General features: G+C 35.2%; 1 protein-coding gene across 1 annotated transcript in view; it reads left to right on the forward strand.

Moving 5' to 3' along the window:
* RAD51B (RAD51 paralog B) overlaps positions 1–18496 on the forward strand; it is an 817688-nt gene that overhangs the window by 9651 nt on the left and 789541 nt on the right. The window contains 4 exon segments of the mRNA XM_036736712.1: positions 796–909; positions 15054–15174; positions 18122–18168; positions 18170–18307. Of these exon segments, the coding sequence (XP_036592607.1) occupies positions 796–909; positions 15054–15174; positions 18122–18168; positions 18170–18307 (420 nt within the window).

Consider the following 18496-nt stretch of genomic DNA (forward strand, 5'->3'; position numbering starts at 1 on the left):
AATTAAGAAAATTGAAATTGGTCATTAACATGTATAAGCAAGCAAAACAAATTCCCACCATGTTAATGTTCAGAAAAAATGTCCGAATAAGACAAATTCCATTAGCCTTAACCTTTACTTCCTTATCTGGAGGTGGATAGCATTTCTTCATGAGGCCTCTGTAATTGTGCTTCTTGGTGATTAGATTTCCTAAGTCATTCAAAGTTTATGATCTTTACAGTGTTGTATTGTTATAAACTGTCCTGCTTCTGCTCATTTTATTTTTGCCTATCATTTTTTATGGTATAAGTTTCTTACTTCTACCACACAGTAATAGTGGAATGTTAACAAGAGTGAATGGTAAATGGTATGATGGTTTCAGGGAGACTTTTGATTTTGTAATGAAACAGCCACTTGTGCAAACAAAAATTAGGTTGTATTTTTTTTAGGAAAAGGCATTTTTCCAATTTTTTTTTCAAGAAACCCTATATATAAAAAGTGGATGTCTTTTTTTTTATCCTTTAACAAACTTTTAACATCCCACCAATCAGAAGGTAACCTTAGAATAATTATTCCCCAAAGTGTTGATATCATGCACTATAGAAACATCACAAAACAAGAAAGGCAGAAGTGCCCTAGTTTCATTGAAAAGTAGCAGAAAAATTTTATTTGTGTTGTATGATGTAGGGGCATTCAGACTTACCAGATTATAAAAACGATGTAGAATAATTTGCTTCACTTTGTTTGAGGGCCAAAATGAAAGTCTGGAGCATTAACCAGTTGAATCTGAGTTCTCAGTTATTTTTGTTAATTCAGGCTTATGGGATGAAGTTAGAGAAGTCTGACCTTTCTTCAGCTTGCTTAGCGACAACCCTTACCAGCTTAGATGAAGCCCTGCATGGAGGTGTGCCTTGAACCTCACTCACAGAGGTAAGGGAAAAGATTTTTTTCTTTATACTTTGTAGTAGTCAATTGGTAAACATTAATTACATGGATAAAGCTAAGATAAAAATGGGTTAGTAAAATCTGATTATTTCACAAGAATTTTTTTTATCTCCTGAATTGGCTTGAGTGCTTTTGAAGACAGGATTCATCTTCCCATTTTTTTAACCCCTTATACAGTTTACCTTTTGGTTGGTGCTCTAAATCCCATAACTTATATCTACTGGGACCTTTTTTGATTTGTCAGTCACTCTTTAATCCCTCCTTGGTTTGGCTCCCTTCCCCTCCCTAAAAATATCCCATGGTTATTTCTATCCTAACAAAAAAAAAAACCTAGCTGAGACTGAGACGAGGTGGGTCATCTCATCTGATAACAAAAGCATGTAAGCAGGAGTATTCCAGTTGTTGAGAGGGGCAAGATGGAAAGTTTACTGGTAGTTCCTGATACTAAAGTTTGTGAGCAGATGTCCCTCTTTGTGCTATAGCTCCCTGAACAGGTTCTTTGGCTTTTCCTTTACAGAAGTAATACTCTTCTTAGACCTTATCATTTGACACTGTTAGCCAGTCCCTCCTAATGTTCCTGTCATTGTTTTCTCTTCGTTTTCCTTGACGTGACTTTCTTATTTTATCTACTTCTACACCTCGGATTCTTCTTGTTTTTCTATTTCTTTTTTCCTTTTCCTATTCTCTTGTTGAACTTAACCACTTTCAGGACTTCACTTACTATGAGCATTCCAAATCATCTGCCCCCCACTACTATTTTGATGACTACAAATCAAAGAATATAAACTATTCTCATCCTCTACCTCCTGTTACTTCATCCTGATCTTCCTCAACTGTATCTTAGATGATGAAATACTTTTTGCCCTTACCTGTCATTTCTAGACACTCTACTGCCATAATTCAGCATTTTCTTTAAAGCAATTCGTTTTTAAAAAAAGCTTTCATCCCATACAGATTTTGGTGTTTTCTACCTGCCCCCAGGTAATTTTCTTTCTCTAGGAGTTCAGCACCTGGCTCACTGTTTCTCTTTCCCACCTTCTGCCCATGCCCTTATTTTATTGGACTTCACCATTCAGGTTGATGCTTCCTTAAATAACCCAGCCTCTTAGTTCCTTAGGTTCAGTCAGTTCCATTATCTACTCTTTTCCACCTCCAACACGTACGGGGATGGTCTCACTCTGGAATTCACCTTTAACTATAAATATTCCACTTTGTGAATATCAAACTCTGAATGGACCATAACCTCTTTTTTATATCTATATTCCATCCTGTTTTCTTTTTTTAATGAGTAACTTACTAAATGCATTCTTCTCATTCCTATACCTTTCAATATTCTTTCAGGTCATTAACCACATTTTAACTTTTAAATGCCCTATGTACGTGCCCCCAACTTATCTTTATAGCTTCATCATACATTATTCTCCTTGCACTCTCTTGGTCCAGCTAAATTGGATTTTTTCTTTTATCAGTTCCTAATGCTTGACATTCCATCTTATATTACTGTACTTTGTAATAGCCATCTCATGAAAGCAAAGCATTAACTCTTCAGTCTTCTAGAATACCCCTCTTCTTTCAAGATGCAATCCAAGCATATTTTTCTACAAGAAACCTTTCACAATTACTCCTGACTGCTAGTGACTTTCCCCCGACCACCTTTTATGAATTTTATATTTATTTCGTGGTGTTGTTCAGTTGTGTCTGACTCTGTGTGACCCTAGGGACCATATGGTCAATGGGGTTTTCTTGGCAAAGATGCTGGAGTGATTTCCATTTCCTTCTTGAGTGTATTAAGGCAAAGTGGCTAAGTTGACTAGTACCCTATCTACTGATCCCCATCCCCTGTTTATTCTGTATGTAATTTAATTGCATATATGCTTATGTATACTAATGAGTAAACATTCCCCTTGTAAAATGTTTCTTGGAAATAGGTGTTTTTTTTCTTTGTGTCCCTTTCACCTAGCAAAGTTCTTGGTGTTTAATGGCTTGTTGATTTAATCTTCATAATCAGTTAATAAACATGTTAGACCGCTACCCTGAAATCTTTAGCAGATTTTTTCCTATAGGATAAAATACAAATATCTTCTCATAGCCTAGTTAGGTTCCAGCTTACCTTTATAGCCTTATTCCATGTTATCTTCCTTATTCAGTGTTTATTTCCTGAGGAAAATACACTGAACCACTATCACTGAGATGCATGCAGCCTATTCCTTATGTCTCTTTGCCTGCTGACAAAAACTTAAATTCATTTCTTTTTCATAAAATTTAAGTTCATTTTAAGCTGAAATGCACAATATAAAGGAAACATTATAAACTTAAATACAGAATTATAAAAATCATTGTGTACGCACAACAAAACATAAGACAATGCAAAACATACAAGGAAACCTATATGATAAATACTACACATTGTATTCAGAGCTATCCATCTTTTCTTTGCTTCCTTGTAAGTTTTATTTTGTACTTTGCTGTGTACTTTTTACTCTGTTCTATTTTTTCACCTTCCCTCAAGCCAAGAATTAAGTATGGATATACACATACACACAGACATACATACATAGATGAATAATAGCAAGCTAGTTTGATTGAAAGAAAACTGGTGCATAAGAAAGAGTGATGTGTGGCCAGCTTGGAAAGGCAGTTTGAAGGTAGATTGTGAGGGCTCTAAAGGCTTTGCTTTTTATCTTAGATATAATAGGTTCTCTATCAGGGAAGTGACAATGTAAGATCTGTGCTTTACGAGAAGGGAGTGGATGGATAGATTTAGAGAAATATTATTAAATAAATATTGGGGATTTTTTCCCTCATTTGGAGATAAGTTTCATGAAGATGTGCAGCTGATGAGATGAAACCTTGGAGCTAATGACTACAGAACCTTACAAAGACTTTAAGGTGAATTCTTGCTCATTGTTCTACTCTAGGAATAAAGTCTCTGCCTGGATTGCTCAAGGCTGGGGGTGGTCTGGAAATAAATGAAAGAATGAGTGTCAAGAATCCCGGTCCCTCATTAGACTAGTTTCACCTCAATATAATATTCATTTTCTCATTACATTTAAAAATCAGAATTGATTGCCACCCTTAGGAATACCCATTCTTCGAAAGGCATGTCAGCCTTGAACAGGCTGCCTGAGAGGGCTCTGGCATTCCAGAATACCACTAACCCTTTTGTTAATTATTTGTTGAATGATTAATAAAATGATTAATCACCTGGAAATCATTCTCAGATTTTTTAATAGAAAACCGACAAATTAAAAATCCATATCAGTAGCAGTATTGGAGAGAGTTGATAAATCACAGAGTGGGATGGTGGCCCTGTGAGTAGCTAGACAGGGGACTTTTGATAGGGAAATGAATGGAGAATCATCTCCATTACTTAAGAAACTGGCAGCTCTTGTTTGAATAGGGTTGCTGCATTTCCCAGTATATGTTTACTTTTTATATTATAGTTTCATTAATAAAGGAGTGCTTTTCAATTTTCATTAGTTTAGTGCCATTTCCTAATAGTTAGCTTATTTTATCCCCTTCTGAGGAGGATTATATATTTTTAAAAGGATTTTTTTAGCTCAAGATCCTTTTCCTATTAAAAAATGAAGAAAGTTTATATAAAATCTGAAGTCTGCTGACATGAATTTATTTTTCTCTCATAGTCCTATAATTGAGAAGTATCAGTGGATGTGTCAAATGGAGTTTGTTCAGTCTTATTTATGGTGAGGAGTTAAGATGTTAAAAAGTAACAGCTAGATTTCACATATTCCAGAGTGATCTTAGACTTGGAAGTTAGGGAAAAAACAGGGTTGTGGCATGATTGAGAGAATGAGAATGAATCTTAACTACCCAACTGGTACTGTTTTCAGACTATTTTATTTTCCAGACAACTGCTGTTTAAAAAAAAAACTGTTACAGAAGTAAATAAGTACTCATTCCATTCTCAGTTTTTTCTTATGTGAAATACATTCAGGTGCATTTACCTATTCAGGTACAGCTTTACTTAGTGATAATAGAATCAGATAAGTATTTCTTAGGCCAAAGAAAAGGAAGGAGATGTAAGAAAGTAAGGAAACTTAACATTTTTGGGGCCACGGGAAGCTGAAGAAATTGTAGAACCCTTGGTAATGAGTGCTTTGTTCCATAGAGTGCAAAGTTGTTATTTGACTGGCAGGGGACGAATAGTTAACATTACTGAGTTTGGTAGCTGAAAAATCTAGGCAAACAATTCCTTTTTCAGTTGGAATTGGAGTGGTGTTTAGCAGTGGCTCTACATAAAGTACTTTAGCAGTCTAGATTTGAGTTCACCAACTATTGGAAACTTAGGTCAAAAAGAAGAGGCTGCAATACCCTTATAATTTAGATCAAAATCGCCTCCATAATAGTATGGAAGTGAGCCAAAATTTCTGCCATGACCATTGCATTTACCCATCTTGTCTAGATAGCTGTCATAAATGAGTCAGCATTGTTATGGTCTTTAGGTTTTTGTTTCGTTTTTTTTTTCTTCCAGGCAACTAGGTGGTACAGTAGATAGAAAGCTATGTCTGGAGTTCGAATCTAGTCTCATACACTTAAAAGCTGTGTGATTCTGGGCAAGCCACTTCTTTCTACCTCAAGTTTCCTCATCTATAGAATGGTTAATGTTAACACTTACCTCCCAGCTGATAAAAGGGGACATTACAATTTGTACCTAATGCCTCAGTGCATTTTAAGCTATTAAGATTAGTTTATATCTATGTAGCAATATATTTAATTGTAAATCTTTAATAGCTTAGAATTGGGCAAAGACTTTTGAGACATTGTGTTTATAAAGTGCTTTACAAATCTTAAATCTCTCTAAATGCTAGTTATTGTTTCAGTAGCATCTATAATTTGTGCTTAAAAGGTGATAACATGACCTCCTTTTAGCACTATAGTTGTTTTGATAGAGTAAGGCAGGATGTCAGTGTCCTATTTTGGCATTCATTCTTTTCCCTGAAAAAGCAGGACAGCTGTTTCCTAAAAGTGACTTAATCCATATCATAATGTAGCAGTTTTACAGAGAAAGTCACTAAGACAGGTTTACTGAGTTTCTTTTTCTTATTGTTCCATTAATGTCCCACTTAGTGTCTTCCTAATATTGGGCAGCTTTATGCTCTTCCTTAATTTCCCCACTTACAAGCACTTATTCTGCCTTGGCTGGTCATGTTTTATAAAAAAGCATTTGAACCCCCGACTATTGAATATGAGATCTAGAGTTTCACCTTTGGGAGGGTTTTATGTATATATGGTTTTTATGCATATATACATATACACACATAGATACTGTCATCAGTACAATTTTTTTCTTTTGTATCAAGGATAAAAAAGCTTCCTCTCAATTGATAAATGCTCTGTGATTTATTTTTCTTGTGACACACATGTTCTGGTTTTGTTTACCATGTAGCTTGTGGTAAGTTGACATCATTTCCACACCCTCTCCCAACTCTGCTTACCCTGATCCTAGCAACTATCAGTGTGACATAAGAGTGGGTGGAGGGAATCCAAGATACAGCATTTTCCACATGTTGTTACTGTAAAGTAATTCATCTGGGAGGCTTTTAAACCGACAAGGTACAGCTTGGTCTTCTTGTCTGAGGTTTAGTGGTTTTTTGTTTTTTGTTTTATTTTTCCTGAATTTTTTAGACTTCAGAGGAGTTAGTGTTGTTTTAAAGATAGACTCTAGGTCTACAGATGTGAGCATGAATAACTTATTGTGAATGACTCAATATTAACTTAAAAGAAAGAACTTATTTTATTATCTTTTGACATCGTCTGTGTTTCCCATTGTATATATTCTCCCCCTTCCCACCAAAAAACCATCATATTATATGCATTGCTCTACACTGATGTCCCACTTCTGCAAAGAAGTTTGGGGAAGTATCTTTGAAAGTAAGTTTTGAAGATGGGGATACTTAGTTTATGATTTCTGGTTGTCTTTTTCCAACTATGGCCAACCAGATCTCACATTTTCTTCAGAAGTGTTATCCTGGCACATTGCCAAGTCCACATCTTTTTGTAAAATGGGAACACAGTTCCCTTATCCTAAGTGTTTGGCTTACCTACTGAGACTTAAAGGTTCTAGCAGTTAGGGTTTCACATAGTAATCAAGCACTGTACCTTATTATAACTTGCAAAGGAAATGACTGCAGTGGGTGCAGTTTTAGTTTAGTTAGACTAAAGACAATTGTGTTCTTATCTGGGCAATAATATTCTGTCCTCTTCAGGAGTTGGCTGTTAGTACTTTTTGCTTCTCTGCTGATGTGTAAGCTCTATAAGTGGTTTCTTTTCTACTTTTTTCCTCTAAATTTCTATGTTTCCTAGGCTTCGTGATTCAAATTCAATTTGACTATAATCCGAATGGTATTTTAAGTTATGTTCTGTATGTAGATAAATACTGCATTTAGTTTTGAGTTGCCGGCAAGCAAATGACTTAAGACAATTCTTTTACTGGCAAGTGCTCTCTGTTGAACTGCCATTGTTGTTGAAAATAGAAACGGAATCAAAACTTGAAATTTTGTGGTTTGGGTGTTGATACGCTGGAAGGAAGATTCTATACTCTGCTTTGGGGAGAAGCCTGGCTGAGATAAATTAACTTTCAGTTCTGAGCATCTTGACTAAGAGATCATCCTAAGGGGGAGAAATCCAATTTACAATTTAAACTGATCAAGAACAAAAACAAATTACATAATCACGATAAAACTGAGGGATAAAGTCCAAAGAACAGTTTGGATTCACTAAACAGAAAAATAATTGCTCAGATTTGGGGACACCCAAAGTATCAGGTTCTTAAAAATGTTCATTTCCTCCTGAATCATTTCTTCTTCCAGCCCTAGGGACTGTGAACCAAAGTGATTATTCTATTAAGAGAATTAATCAAAGTTTTCTTCCTTCTCTTAGTCTGATCATTTACCCTAATCTGGTCACTCCATAGAGAAAGGGAGTTCTGACTTACTTTTGGGTCATCATCACCCTAAAATCCCCTATAAGTTGAATAGAATTCCTCTCTGGACTTTAAGGGTTAGGCAAAGAGAATTTCACACCATGAAACTGATTAAATTACAGATGATATTTTCCACTTTGACAAAAGGTGTCAGACTGAAGAATTGTCCTAATGTTGTTTTCTAATATTTAGAGGGAACAAAGCAGGAAACACTCTAGTAGGCTTTCATTGCGTGTCACTAACATCAAATGCTAAAAATTAAGTTTTCTATGTGCTAAAATATTTATATTCATTAAACTAATTTAAAAAAGAAATGTAGCCTAATTAGGGTTAGGAAAAAAGGGAAGAGAATTTGAAAAAGTATGGCTTGTCACATCAAGTACCTGATTTTTAATGTGAAAAAACTCAAGGCTCTTATGACCAGTTTAGTGTTCACATTCTTGGGGAAGCCCAGTTACTTCATTTTAAAAATTAGATCATAATACCAATACCATCTTCCCGAAGAATATACTAAATTATTGCTTTTAAATAAATTTGGAAAATAAAAAGTAAAGTTTGTGTCCTTGACTATAGCTTATTAAAGATAATTTTGGTTTCTTTAAGTGAAATCATGGCACAGTGATCTTTTCCCCTAAGAATTTTAAGAATTTTAAAGCAATTTTTACAAATATTAACTCAACAATTTTCAGAAGTTCCATGGGACGCAGGATGAATTTCTTGTGATTAAAAGATGGTGGTTTCATAAGTAATGACTAAAGGCTTGCCAACTTTCCTTATTCATTGATATAACATGTACAGAATTCAGCTTGGATACCTGTTTCAGTCTATTCCAGACTGTGATTCATTAGGAGAAATTCAGGACTTTGCCAGAACTAGAACAGAAAACATAGCCCCTTGTCTCAGATTAAACCCTTACCAGTACTGACTTTTTTTTTTTTTGATAGGGAAGGCAGTGCAATTGGGATTTAAGTGACTTGCACAAGGCCACACAGCTAGCAAGTGTCTAAGGCCTGTTTGAACTCTGGTCCTCCGACTCCAGGGCTGGTGCTGTACTCACTGTCCCCACGGAGCAGCCCCTGCCCTTCCTTTCAGAAGGAACATCATTTTTCTAGTATTGATTATGTTAACTAACCTAGACCCCTAGTGATACCTCCCTGTGCTACACTTTATTTGGGATCTGAACTCAACTCCATTTCAATGTGTTGAAGAGAAAGGCAGACATCACTTGTACCTTTCCAAATGGCCCTTGTCTTTTTCTCAGTCAGTTTTCAGTTGTTTCTTTTTTGTAGCTTGACTCTGATGGCTGGAGCAGGCTTCCTTAACTTATTTACAGGCATCATACTCCTCAGTGATGAATGTAGCAGAACCTTTGCTAGTCATTGGCTAGTCGCCTTGTAATTACATCAGTTTTGATGACAATATTTTCAAACACCTTATAAAAAAGTAAACAGTGTGGGAACAACATTTGTGCTTTAAAGACTTTCAATGCCTTGCTGTTTTTTCTGTTGCTTGCCCTTTCTGTAGGGCTTGGGAAGAAATCACTGGATCAGGGGTGCTTTGATACAGTGTACCTCCTTTTGTCCCTCGGAATCATTTTTTGTAAAGGGGATGCTATGTTTCATTTTTACTTCCTCTATTTAAAAACCTTTTTGAACACGCCATTCTAAGGGTTTAATGATTTTGGTAATTTTTAAGTTTAGATTGCATTCTTAATTGCTTATGGGAATCATCTGTGAACCTCTTATTTCACTTCACTATAAACTCCTCAAAGTTAATAAAGGTGTTACCCATGTAGTGCCTCATTTCTGAACATAGGGGTTTGTATATATTACTGTTTACAAACGTTAATTATCTTTGTTAAATTTGATAACCTTTTCTTAATTCTTATGGCTTCTCTTAATTCTTAAGTTTCTTGATATCTGCAGCACTTGACATGGCTGTCCATCCTTACTCTGCCTCCTTAGTTTCCTTTGGATCACCCTCTGTATTTAGCACCCAAAGTGTTCCAGCTATCATTGGCTCTCATTCACTTCAAGCTTCCTTTGGGTGATTTAATCAGGTCTTAAGGTTCATTGCTCATTTTTACGCAGATGATTCTACAACCTATGATTGTTGCTGTGATCTCCCAAGTGAGCTATAGAATTTCAAACTGGTGTATTATTATGTGGGTATCTTCAGTGCAATATGCCTAAAACAAATCATTGTTTACTCCGCTCACTCCCACCAGGCCTATGAGTCCAACATTCTTTTAGTTCAAATAGATCGCCATAATATCTTTTACATATCATATTAGTTCAGGTTCTCATCTCCCTTCACTTGGAATGTAAAACTTACAGCAAGTCTCCCTTCTCCTGTACATCTTCCACAAAGCTGCCAATGTGACATTGGTAAAGAACAGAACTGTATCTCTCCCCTTTGGATAAATTCCAGTGATTCATTGTTACAACTGTGGTGAAATATCTCCTGTTTGTCATTCAAAGCCATTACCACCCACCTTTCCAGGATTATTATTACTCTTCTTCATGTACTGGTCCAGAGAAATTGACTTTCCCGGTGTTCCTCACATGTATCTCTTATCTCCCATCATCTTTCTGCATTCCTCATACCTGCTGCACTTACCATTTATATTTACTGGTCTGTTTGCTGCTCTTTTTCCTTCCTCTTTCCTTTGCGTGGGGTGGCCCCGCCTCATGCCACAACTCATAGAATCATTAGTTTCTTCAAAGTACAGGTGAGCTTACACTTTCTACGTGAGGCCTTTCCTCATTCCTCTACCTCCTAGTCTTTCCCTCCTGAAAGTACCCTGTAGTATTTATTCTCTGCTAATCATATATGTATAGCCATGTTACCTCTGTTTTTTTCTTTGTATCCTGGTTGTCTGCATCTTGTATGAAAAAAAATGATATATCTATCCAAAGTATATGATCTGCTTCAATTGTCTTCTTCTTAGTGGTATGAATTTTATTAAGGTCATATATCCATTTAAATTTGTGGAATATTATTTAAGATGTTGGTCTAAGACTAATTTCTGTCACACTACTTTTCTGTTTTCTCAGCAGCTCTTAGTTTTCTTAAATTTCCTCTTTGTCCTTTTTTTCCACTCCCAGAGAAGTATCCCTTAGATTGAATACTGGGTTTGTTTCTCAGTCTCCATTGTCTGGGCAATTTCACTCATCCACTCTTTTCAGCCAGTCCAAAATGGTTTTTCAAATCTTATAGTATTGCAAGGGTCTGAAAGTGTTATTCTTCCTTCATTACAAACTTTTCCACTGTTTCCCTTGATATTCTAGAGTTTTTGATCATTCGGATAAATGTTTATAGTTAATTTTATTAACTTTGATAGTGTAATTTGTGTTGGTGTGGCTCAGCCATGAACACTGATTAACCTGTATTCATGTTTCAGTTATGATATTCTTCAAGGAGTACTTTGTTAGATGGATACCTTCCCATCCCAGATAATTTGTAGTTGTTTTGAATGAGGGTATGAGTTTTGTGGGTTTATTTTGTGTAGCTTGCTACTTTACAGAAGCTACACTCTCAATTAGTATCTTTTAAACTTTTTAGAGTATACCTATATCATCAGCAAATAGGGATAGTTTTTATTTTTTTCTACTGTCCTTACACTTGTATTTTTTCCTTTTTCTTGCTATGACTAACCAGAGTTTTCCAGAATTATTTCAAATAATAGGAGAGAAAATAAGCATCCTTGCTTTAGGCCAGTATTTACTGGAAAACAATTATTCTATATGGTACTTGCTGTTGGTTTTAAATAATTTTTATGATGTTAAAAGATCACTTTATGTTTATACTTTGCGGTATTTTTAGAATAATTTGGAGTATTGTACTTTGTCAGGTCTTGTTCTTCTGTTCAGTTAGTTATGTGGTTTCGTTTATTTTTATTGTGGGACAGTACACGGTCCAGCCATCCTCGTATCCCTGATAAAATTGGTAATAATGATTAACTTTGTGGGTAGATTTCTATGCTTTTGCAGTATGGTATTTAAAACTTTTAAAATCAATTAATGACAGCAGTGTTTAGCTCTTCTTTACTTTATTGTTGGAGTACATTCTTTTTTAGAAAAGTGTTTGCTAGAGTACTTTCATTGCTCAATTTTGAGAGTCATTTGCTTAGTGTTTCTAACTAATTGTTCCTTTAAAAACTTTATCAGTTCTCCTGTAATTCCATTGAGACAATTAGTTTTTTGGTTACCAATGATAATAAATTCCTATAAGTTAGTTGTGTATTCTTGTTGTACATTACGTAATTTGTCTTTTAGTTTATGTATTTTATATTTTTGCATGTATTCCTCTGTTCTCAACTTTATTATCATATAATTGTGCAGTGAGGCGCTAGGTTGTGTGATGGATAAAGTACTGGACCTGTAGTCACGATTATCTCCCCGAGTTCAAATATGGCCCCAGAAATTTGTGTGCTCTGACTCTGGACAAATCACTTAATTACATTTGCCTCAGTTTCCCTCTCTGTAAAATGAGGTGGTGAAGTAACTTGCCCATCGCTTTTCAGTATCTTTGCCGAGAAAACACTAAATGTGTAACAGACAAAACTAAACAGCAAAACATTGTAGGTTCCCATAATTTTATATATTTTCTTGGATTTGTTCAGATTTAACTTTCTTTTCTTGAATTTTCATTTGTCTTTGCTTTCTTAATCACATTGGCTAAAGGTTTATCATTTTTGTTAGTTTCTTTTGAAGGATTGTAGCTTATTTTGTGTTTCTGATGTTTAAAAATGGATACTCAGGACATTAATCCTTTCTTTTCCTAGTTTGTTAATGTATTTTTTTGCAATATAAGATTTCCCAGTAGGAATGCTTTAGCTGCATCCCTGAAATCTTACTATATGGTTTATCATTATAATTTTCTCTCACATAATTATAAATTCTATTAGTATTTTGACTAATCATTTAGTATTTCATAAATCCATTTGTATCTGTGTCCTTTTTATTCTCTGAATTGATTCCTATTTTTGTGTTAGTCTATAAAGAATGTCCTATTGAAAAACTATTTGCCTTTTTTAGTTTTTTTTTGCAATATCACTATACCTTAATAGTTTTTGTAAAAAGTGCCCTGTAGTATGGAAAAATACAAATGTTTCTTAAAAAGTTTCATTTAGAAGATTCTGTCAGTCCTTTGGCTCTGTTTTCTTGAAGATGATTGCTTTTTTTGAGTAGAAATCTATAAACAGAAAAGCAAAACACTGGATTACAATACCCCTTTTAAAAAAATTTTGGAAGGGGGTGATTAAAAAAACCAAAGAAACCTAGCTAGACTATCACCCTCAGAAGCAGGAAAGACTGGCTATAAATCCTGTCTATGACAAATTAGTTGTGTAACCTGGCAAGTTACTTTGCTCCGTAGTACCCCAAGAAAATTTCTTTAAGATAGGAAATTGCAGAACACATGTCCATTGGTAATGAGGAAAATAGGGATGACACAGGATGAGGATAGATTTCTTCTCTGGGAATTCTCTGTACCAATGATATCTTATATGCAATTAAAAAAAAGAAGGAAATTTTGAATTAAATTTAGTCTGCTGGAGAAACCTTAAAAAATGTTGTTGCCCAGTAGATGTCAGTGTCATCACATGTTATATCTAGCTTCTACAGGTTTGCATTTTGATTACTCATCCTAACCAAAAAAGAGCTCTGTGATTAAACATTATCACAATAATTATGATCAATATGAGGCCTATGGAACTTTGGATTTATACTTGTTTGAAAAGGGTTTTTTTGGGCAGACTTTTCACAAGAAACACAAGAAAAACCATTGAAAGAGATAAATAGAAAATTTTGGGGGCATATTTATGTCCGAATAAGTGATTGGATGGAGTATAGCATTTGGTAGCTGTGAACAGACAGCTCTACCAAATGTCTCTAGATTATACCCATTGTAATCTCTATAGAAAATCTCTCTTCCACCTTACGAATATTCATCAGTTATATCCGCTTCCACTCCTGAATTAAGAATTCCCTTCCCTTTTTTACCGTTGTGTCAATGCCTTCTTAGCCATTTTCCTGCATGAAACTACAGGAATTATTTTTCCTTGTCAACTTTGGATTGGTTTAAGGTCCTTCAAATAGGCCCCTCTGTTCTTCCCTTCTCCCCTTTTATATGCTATCCCATTTTCCAGCTTAGTCTTGTGAAATTTACGCCTTGTCGTCTCAGATCTGTTTTTCCCTGCAGTTTGACACACCTGCTTTCATCTTTGTCTCCTTTTTACTTTTAGAAAGAGATCTCTTAATGGTCTCTGGTTCTTGATTAGTATATTTGTTTCCCATACTTGTAATTTCATTATTTGGGGTGTTTGAGAGGCAAGCCATTTGTCTAGAAATGCTTCAGATAAGTCTATATCTTTTTTGGGGGCACCCAGGTGGTACAGGAGATGAGCAGCCCAGGAGTCAAGAGGATCTGAGTTCTAGGAGGTCTCTGACGGACACTAGCTATGTGACCCTGCACAAGTTACTTAACCCTGATTGCCTGTCACCCTCATACCATGAATCTCTCTTAAAAATATTATCATTTTTTCGTTAATGGTTAGGCACTGGTTAACCAACTGTCACGTTGGATTGCATTTTAAGTTCCTTTGCTGTGTGAAGTGCACTATTGCAATCCTTGCTGTGGTTTATTGTAAATGTTGGATATTCTTTCTTAAGAATTCACATATTTTTGTCAATGGAATTGTTAAACTAAGATGTTACAGGCTTTGTAGGGTAGATTTCTTTTTTCTTGCAGGCAATTAGTAGATTCTTTCTGTTGATAACTTGTTTTCCATATTCAGAAGTTTTGAACATTTTTCTTAAAAAGTTTTTGGATTAATTTTCCTTTGTCTTGCAATGTTTTTAGATGCATGTATTCTTTGCTGATCTGGAGGCCTTTCAAAAACCTGGGTTCAATTCTTTGCTTTACCCCGCCATTGGGCATCACTTTGGACAAGTCATTTGACTTACGTCATTTTTAATGCCTTCTTAAAATGTGTATGAGGGGAAATTTGAGCTACAAGATGCTCTAACTTTTTAGCAATGAATTTATCCATATGCATATTCATCTTTATAGGTTTTTTTCTAGTTTTACCCTTTGTTACTGATGAATTGGATAACTCAGAATAAATAAATGAAATAACTTGGCTTTAGCTATTCCTGAATTTGTTTCATTTTTATTTCCACAGATTATAATCAGTATAGCAGAATTCCATTTCCCAAGCTTTTTTAATACTGAAGATAAATTACTTTGCATGAGTAATAAAATTCATTTGCATCAGGAACTTACTTGCAACCATATACTAAAAAGCTAAGCCGTAAATTTTAGTATAAACCAGTTTCATCTCTGTAGACCCATATTGTCTCCTTCCATGCTTACATTTCACTTCATGCCCATACTATTGCAATGTGTACTGCTTGGTCTCCTTGCCCCAAGCCTGTCCCCACTCAAGTCCACCCCCATACCTGCCATAGTGTTCTTTCTGAAGTGCTGATCTGAGAGTGTCACATTGTGTACCCCAGCACCACCATTACTCAGTAAAACTTACTTCACTCTTTCACCTCTTGTATCAACTAGAAAATACTCTTTATGTTTTTCATAACCACTTTTTTCCATCTTCTCATTCCATCTCACACTCTCCACCTTGTTCTTTGGTCCGATGAAAATGGCCTTTTTCCTTTGCTGTTCTTTACAAAAGATACTCCATCTTGTAGCTCCAGGCATTTTTTGTGGCTGTCACTCGCACTTGGAATATTCTGTCTCCTGATTTCAGGTTCCTGTTGTCCTTGGCATCTTTCAGGTTCAAGCCAAAATTTCACCTATAAGGTTATACATCCCCTGAGTTTATACCCTCCTTTCTACTCATCTGTTTCTTTTAATGGCACCACCATCCTACAGTTTCTCAGGGTAAAAAGTAGGAAGTTATATTTAACTCCTCCATCAGCCTGAAAAAGCTCATGCCTCTGTACTGGGTACAACTGAAATGCATTCATTTTTCAACTTCACCTCAGAGACTCCTTGTCTTCAAAAGGCAGACTATTTGTGGGCTTATACCCCAATCTTGAGCCTATGGTTAGAACTTTTATAGCCCACTATCAGCTCTTATACAACTATACGGCCACACTCACCTTCCCTTCAATCTTACACTAACCAAATTTCCATCACTTCTCCCCACTGAACTGTATTTTCTTTGTGTTGGCTGTGTTTTCTCAACCCTGTACTTGTTCACCTTTCCTTTCTTACCTTAAGAATAAATGCTAGTATTTATATAGTGGCTATTAATTCCATACCTTGTATGAAGTGCTTCACAGGTATTAACTCATTTGATCCTTCAAACTCTCATGGGAGGCATGTGGTGGTATTATTCCCATCTTACAATTGATTTAAAGGAGGTAAAAAGAAAAGTGATTTGCCCAAATTATCTCAGGCAGGATTTGAACTCAGGCCACCTGACTTTAGACCCAGCACTTTAGCCACTGTACCATTCACCAAACCACAATTTGTTTAGCTTTCCCCAGGTATACATGGTCTCCAGTTCTATGTAGAGGATATAGTGGGATAGAGCTCTGGAGGTTGAATCAGGAACACCTATGTTAAAATCAATACTGAAGCACTTCTTACCTGCATGACTTTGAAAGAAAACACTTAACATCCCTTTGCCTCAGTTTCTTCATCTATAATAATGGGACAATGGTGAAGATCCAATAAGGTAATATGTATAAAGCACTTATGAAACCAATAAAAAAGTGCTATATAAATGCAACTGTATACAAACGTTCTTCTTGGTACCGCAAATAGCATTACCCTGTGTAATTTGGTATATATGGGACATTTCTGGGTAATGGTTTCCTTTGAATAAATTTATGTCCATTCTCCAACATTGAGTGTTTTTTGTCCCTCAAACCCTGTCACTTTGTGCAAGTGTGTATGATACCACTGGGTTTTTTGTCTTAATTGTTCCAGGCAGTTAATCACTACAGATTTATGCTTACTCTCTTACCACTGTACTAGGCTCAATAGACATATAATTCTCTTACTCATATCTGTATCCTGCCCTCCCTATTTCCTATTCCTTACTACCATAAAAATATGTTGTCATTACTTCAGTGTATGTGGAGCCGTTCTTTGTCAGTGGCCTTGTTGGGGTATATGCAAAGCAGTGGAATATTTCAGTAAGAGGGTTTTAGATATCTTAGCTATTTTATTTGAATAATTAAAATTTGCTTTGTAGGACTGTTGGGTCCAGTTCGTAATTAAACTAATGGTGCAGTAGCATGCCTGCCTTTCCATAATCTCTTCATTATTTAGTCTAATCTTTTGCTATCTTTGCCAATTTGAGTATGACATGAAACTTCAAAATTTAAAAAAATTAGATTAGTGGTAATTTTTTTAGGTCAATGAGATGTGCTTCTGTATCATGTTCCCCTCCCTTTGTGTCACCCTTAATAACAAAAAGTGCAATTCTTTAAAAGCAAAATTACTCAATTCTTTGAGAAACTTTTAACATTACAAAGTCCCATGCTTATAGACCTTCGACTTAAAAGTGCTCATACCTGTTTTTATCCGAGATTTTTCTTTATAATTAGCCCATGTTCATATTCAATTTTCTGATCAGTATTTTTCCATTTCCCTTGTTTTCTTCTCCTTGCGAACAAACTACCTTATTTTTGAGTCATTTGTCTCTGATAATGTAATTTTTGCCACTTGTCCATCTAACTTTTGTTGGTGATTTAATTCGTATGAGAATTTAGTATTCGTAGGCTGTAGCTGTACACTGTTATTGATATTCAATAAAATTTGATTAGGAATACTTCCTGATCTCTAGCCCCTATCCTTTAACAGCATTGTCTGATCTTCCCATTCAAGGCCTGTATGATATATACAAGTAATCAGTCAATAATACTTGTTGAACTTAGGATCTTTGTGTTGACTCCTTGCTCATTTAATATCTGTCCTGCCCCTCTTTATTTCCAATGATGATGAAAGTATTTAGGTGAAACATCTTTTGAGTGTTTGCCACCTTGTTACTTTGCATATAGGAAAAACAAGGAATGAAATTGTTTGGAATCTTGCAGCTTGTTTCAGTTAGTGATATTAAATAAGCAAATTGCTGACATGCTTGGGGAACAAGTACATTTTCATTAGTTGCAATTCAAGGAAAGAAATTTTTTTTTAAATGTCAGTTTTAACATTTCTAATGACCTGTTGGCATTTTTCCTATAAACTCAGTGTTTTAAATAAATATTCTTTTAAAAGAAATCGAGTCTTTGGAGGAAGAAATTATCTCCAAGGTAGTTAAACTTTTTGGTTATTGATAGTGCTGCTTCTGTGGTCAGAAAGGTGTTTGATACACAACTTCAAGGTAACATGAGGGAGAGAAGTAATTTTCTGGCAAGAGAAGCATCATTATTGAAGTATTTGGCTGAGGAATTTTCAATAACAGTAAGTTTTTATTTTATATAAAACTATGACATCTAGTATCAAGTCATAAAATCATAGAAGGAAAAAAAACAACCACATGGATGTTTTATTTTTAACCAGGCTTTGCAGTATAACTGGTTTTATCAAAATAGCCTCATGGTGCTTCTTTTTTTGTTTTAATTTCTGCTTTCAGAGTTTTTACTTACTTCA

Source organism: Trichosurus vulpecula, chromosome 8 (genome assembly GCF_011100635.1).
Source record: "Trichosurus vulpecula isolate mTriVul1 chromosome 8, mTriVul1.pri, whole genome shotgun sequence".
NCBI lineage: Eukaryota > Metazoa > Chordata > Mammalia > Diprotodontia > Phalangeridae > Trichosurus > Trichosurus vulpecula.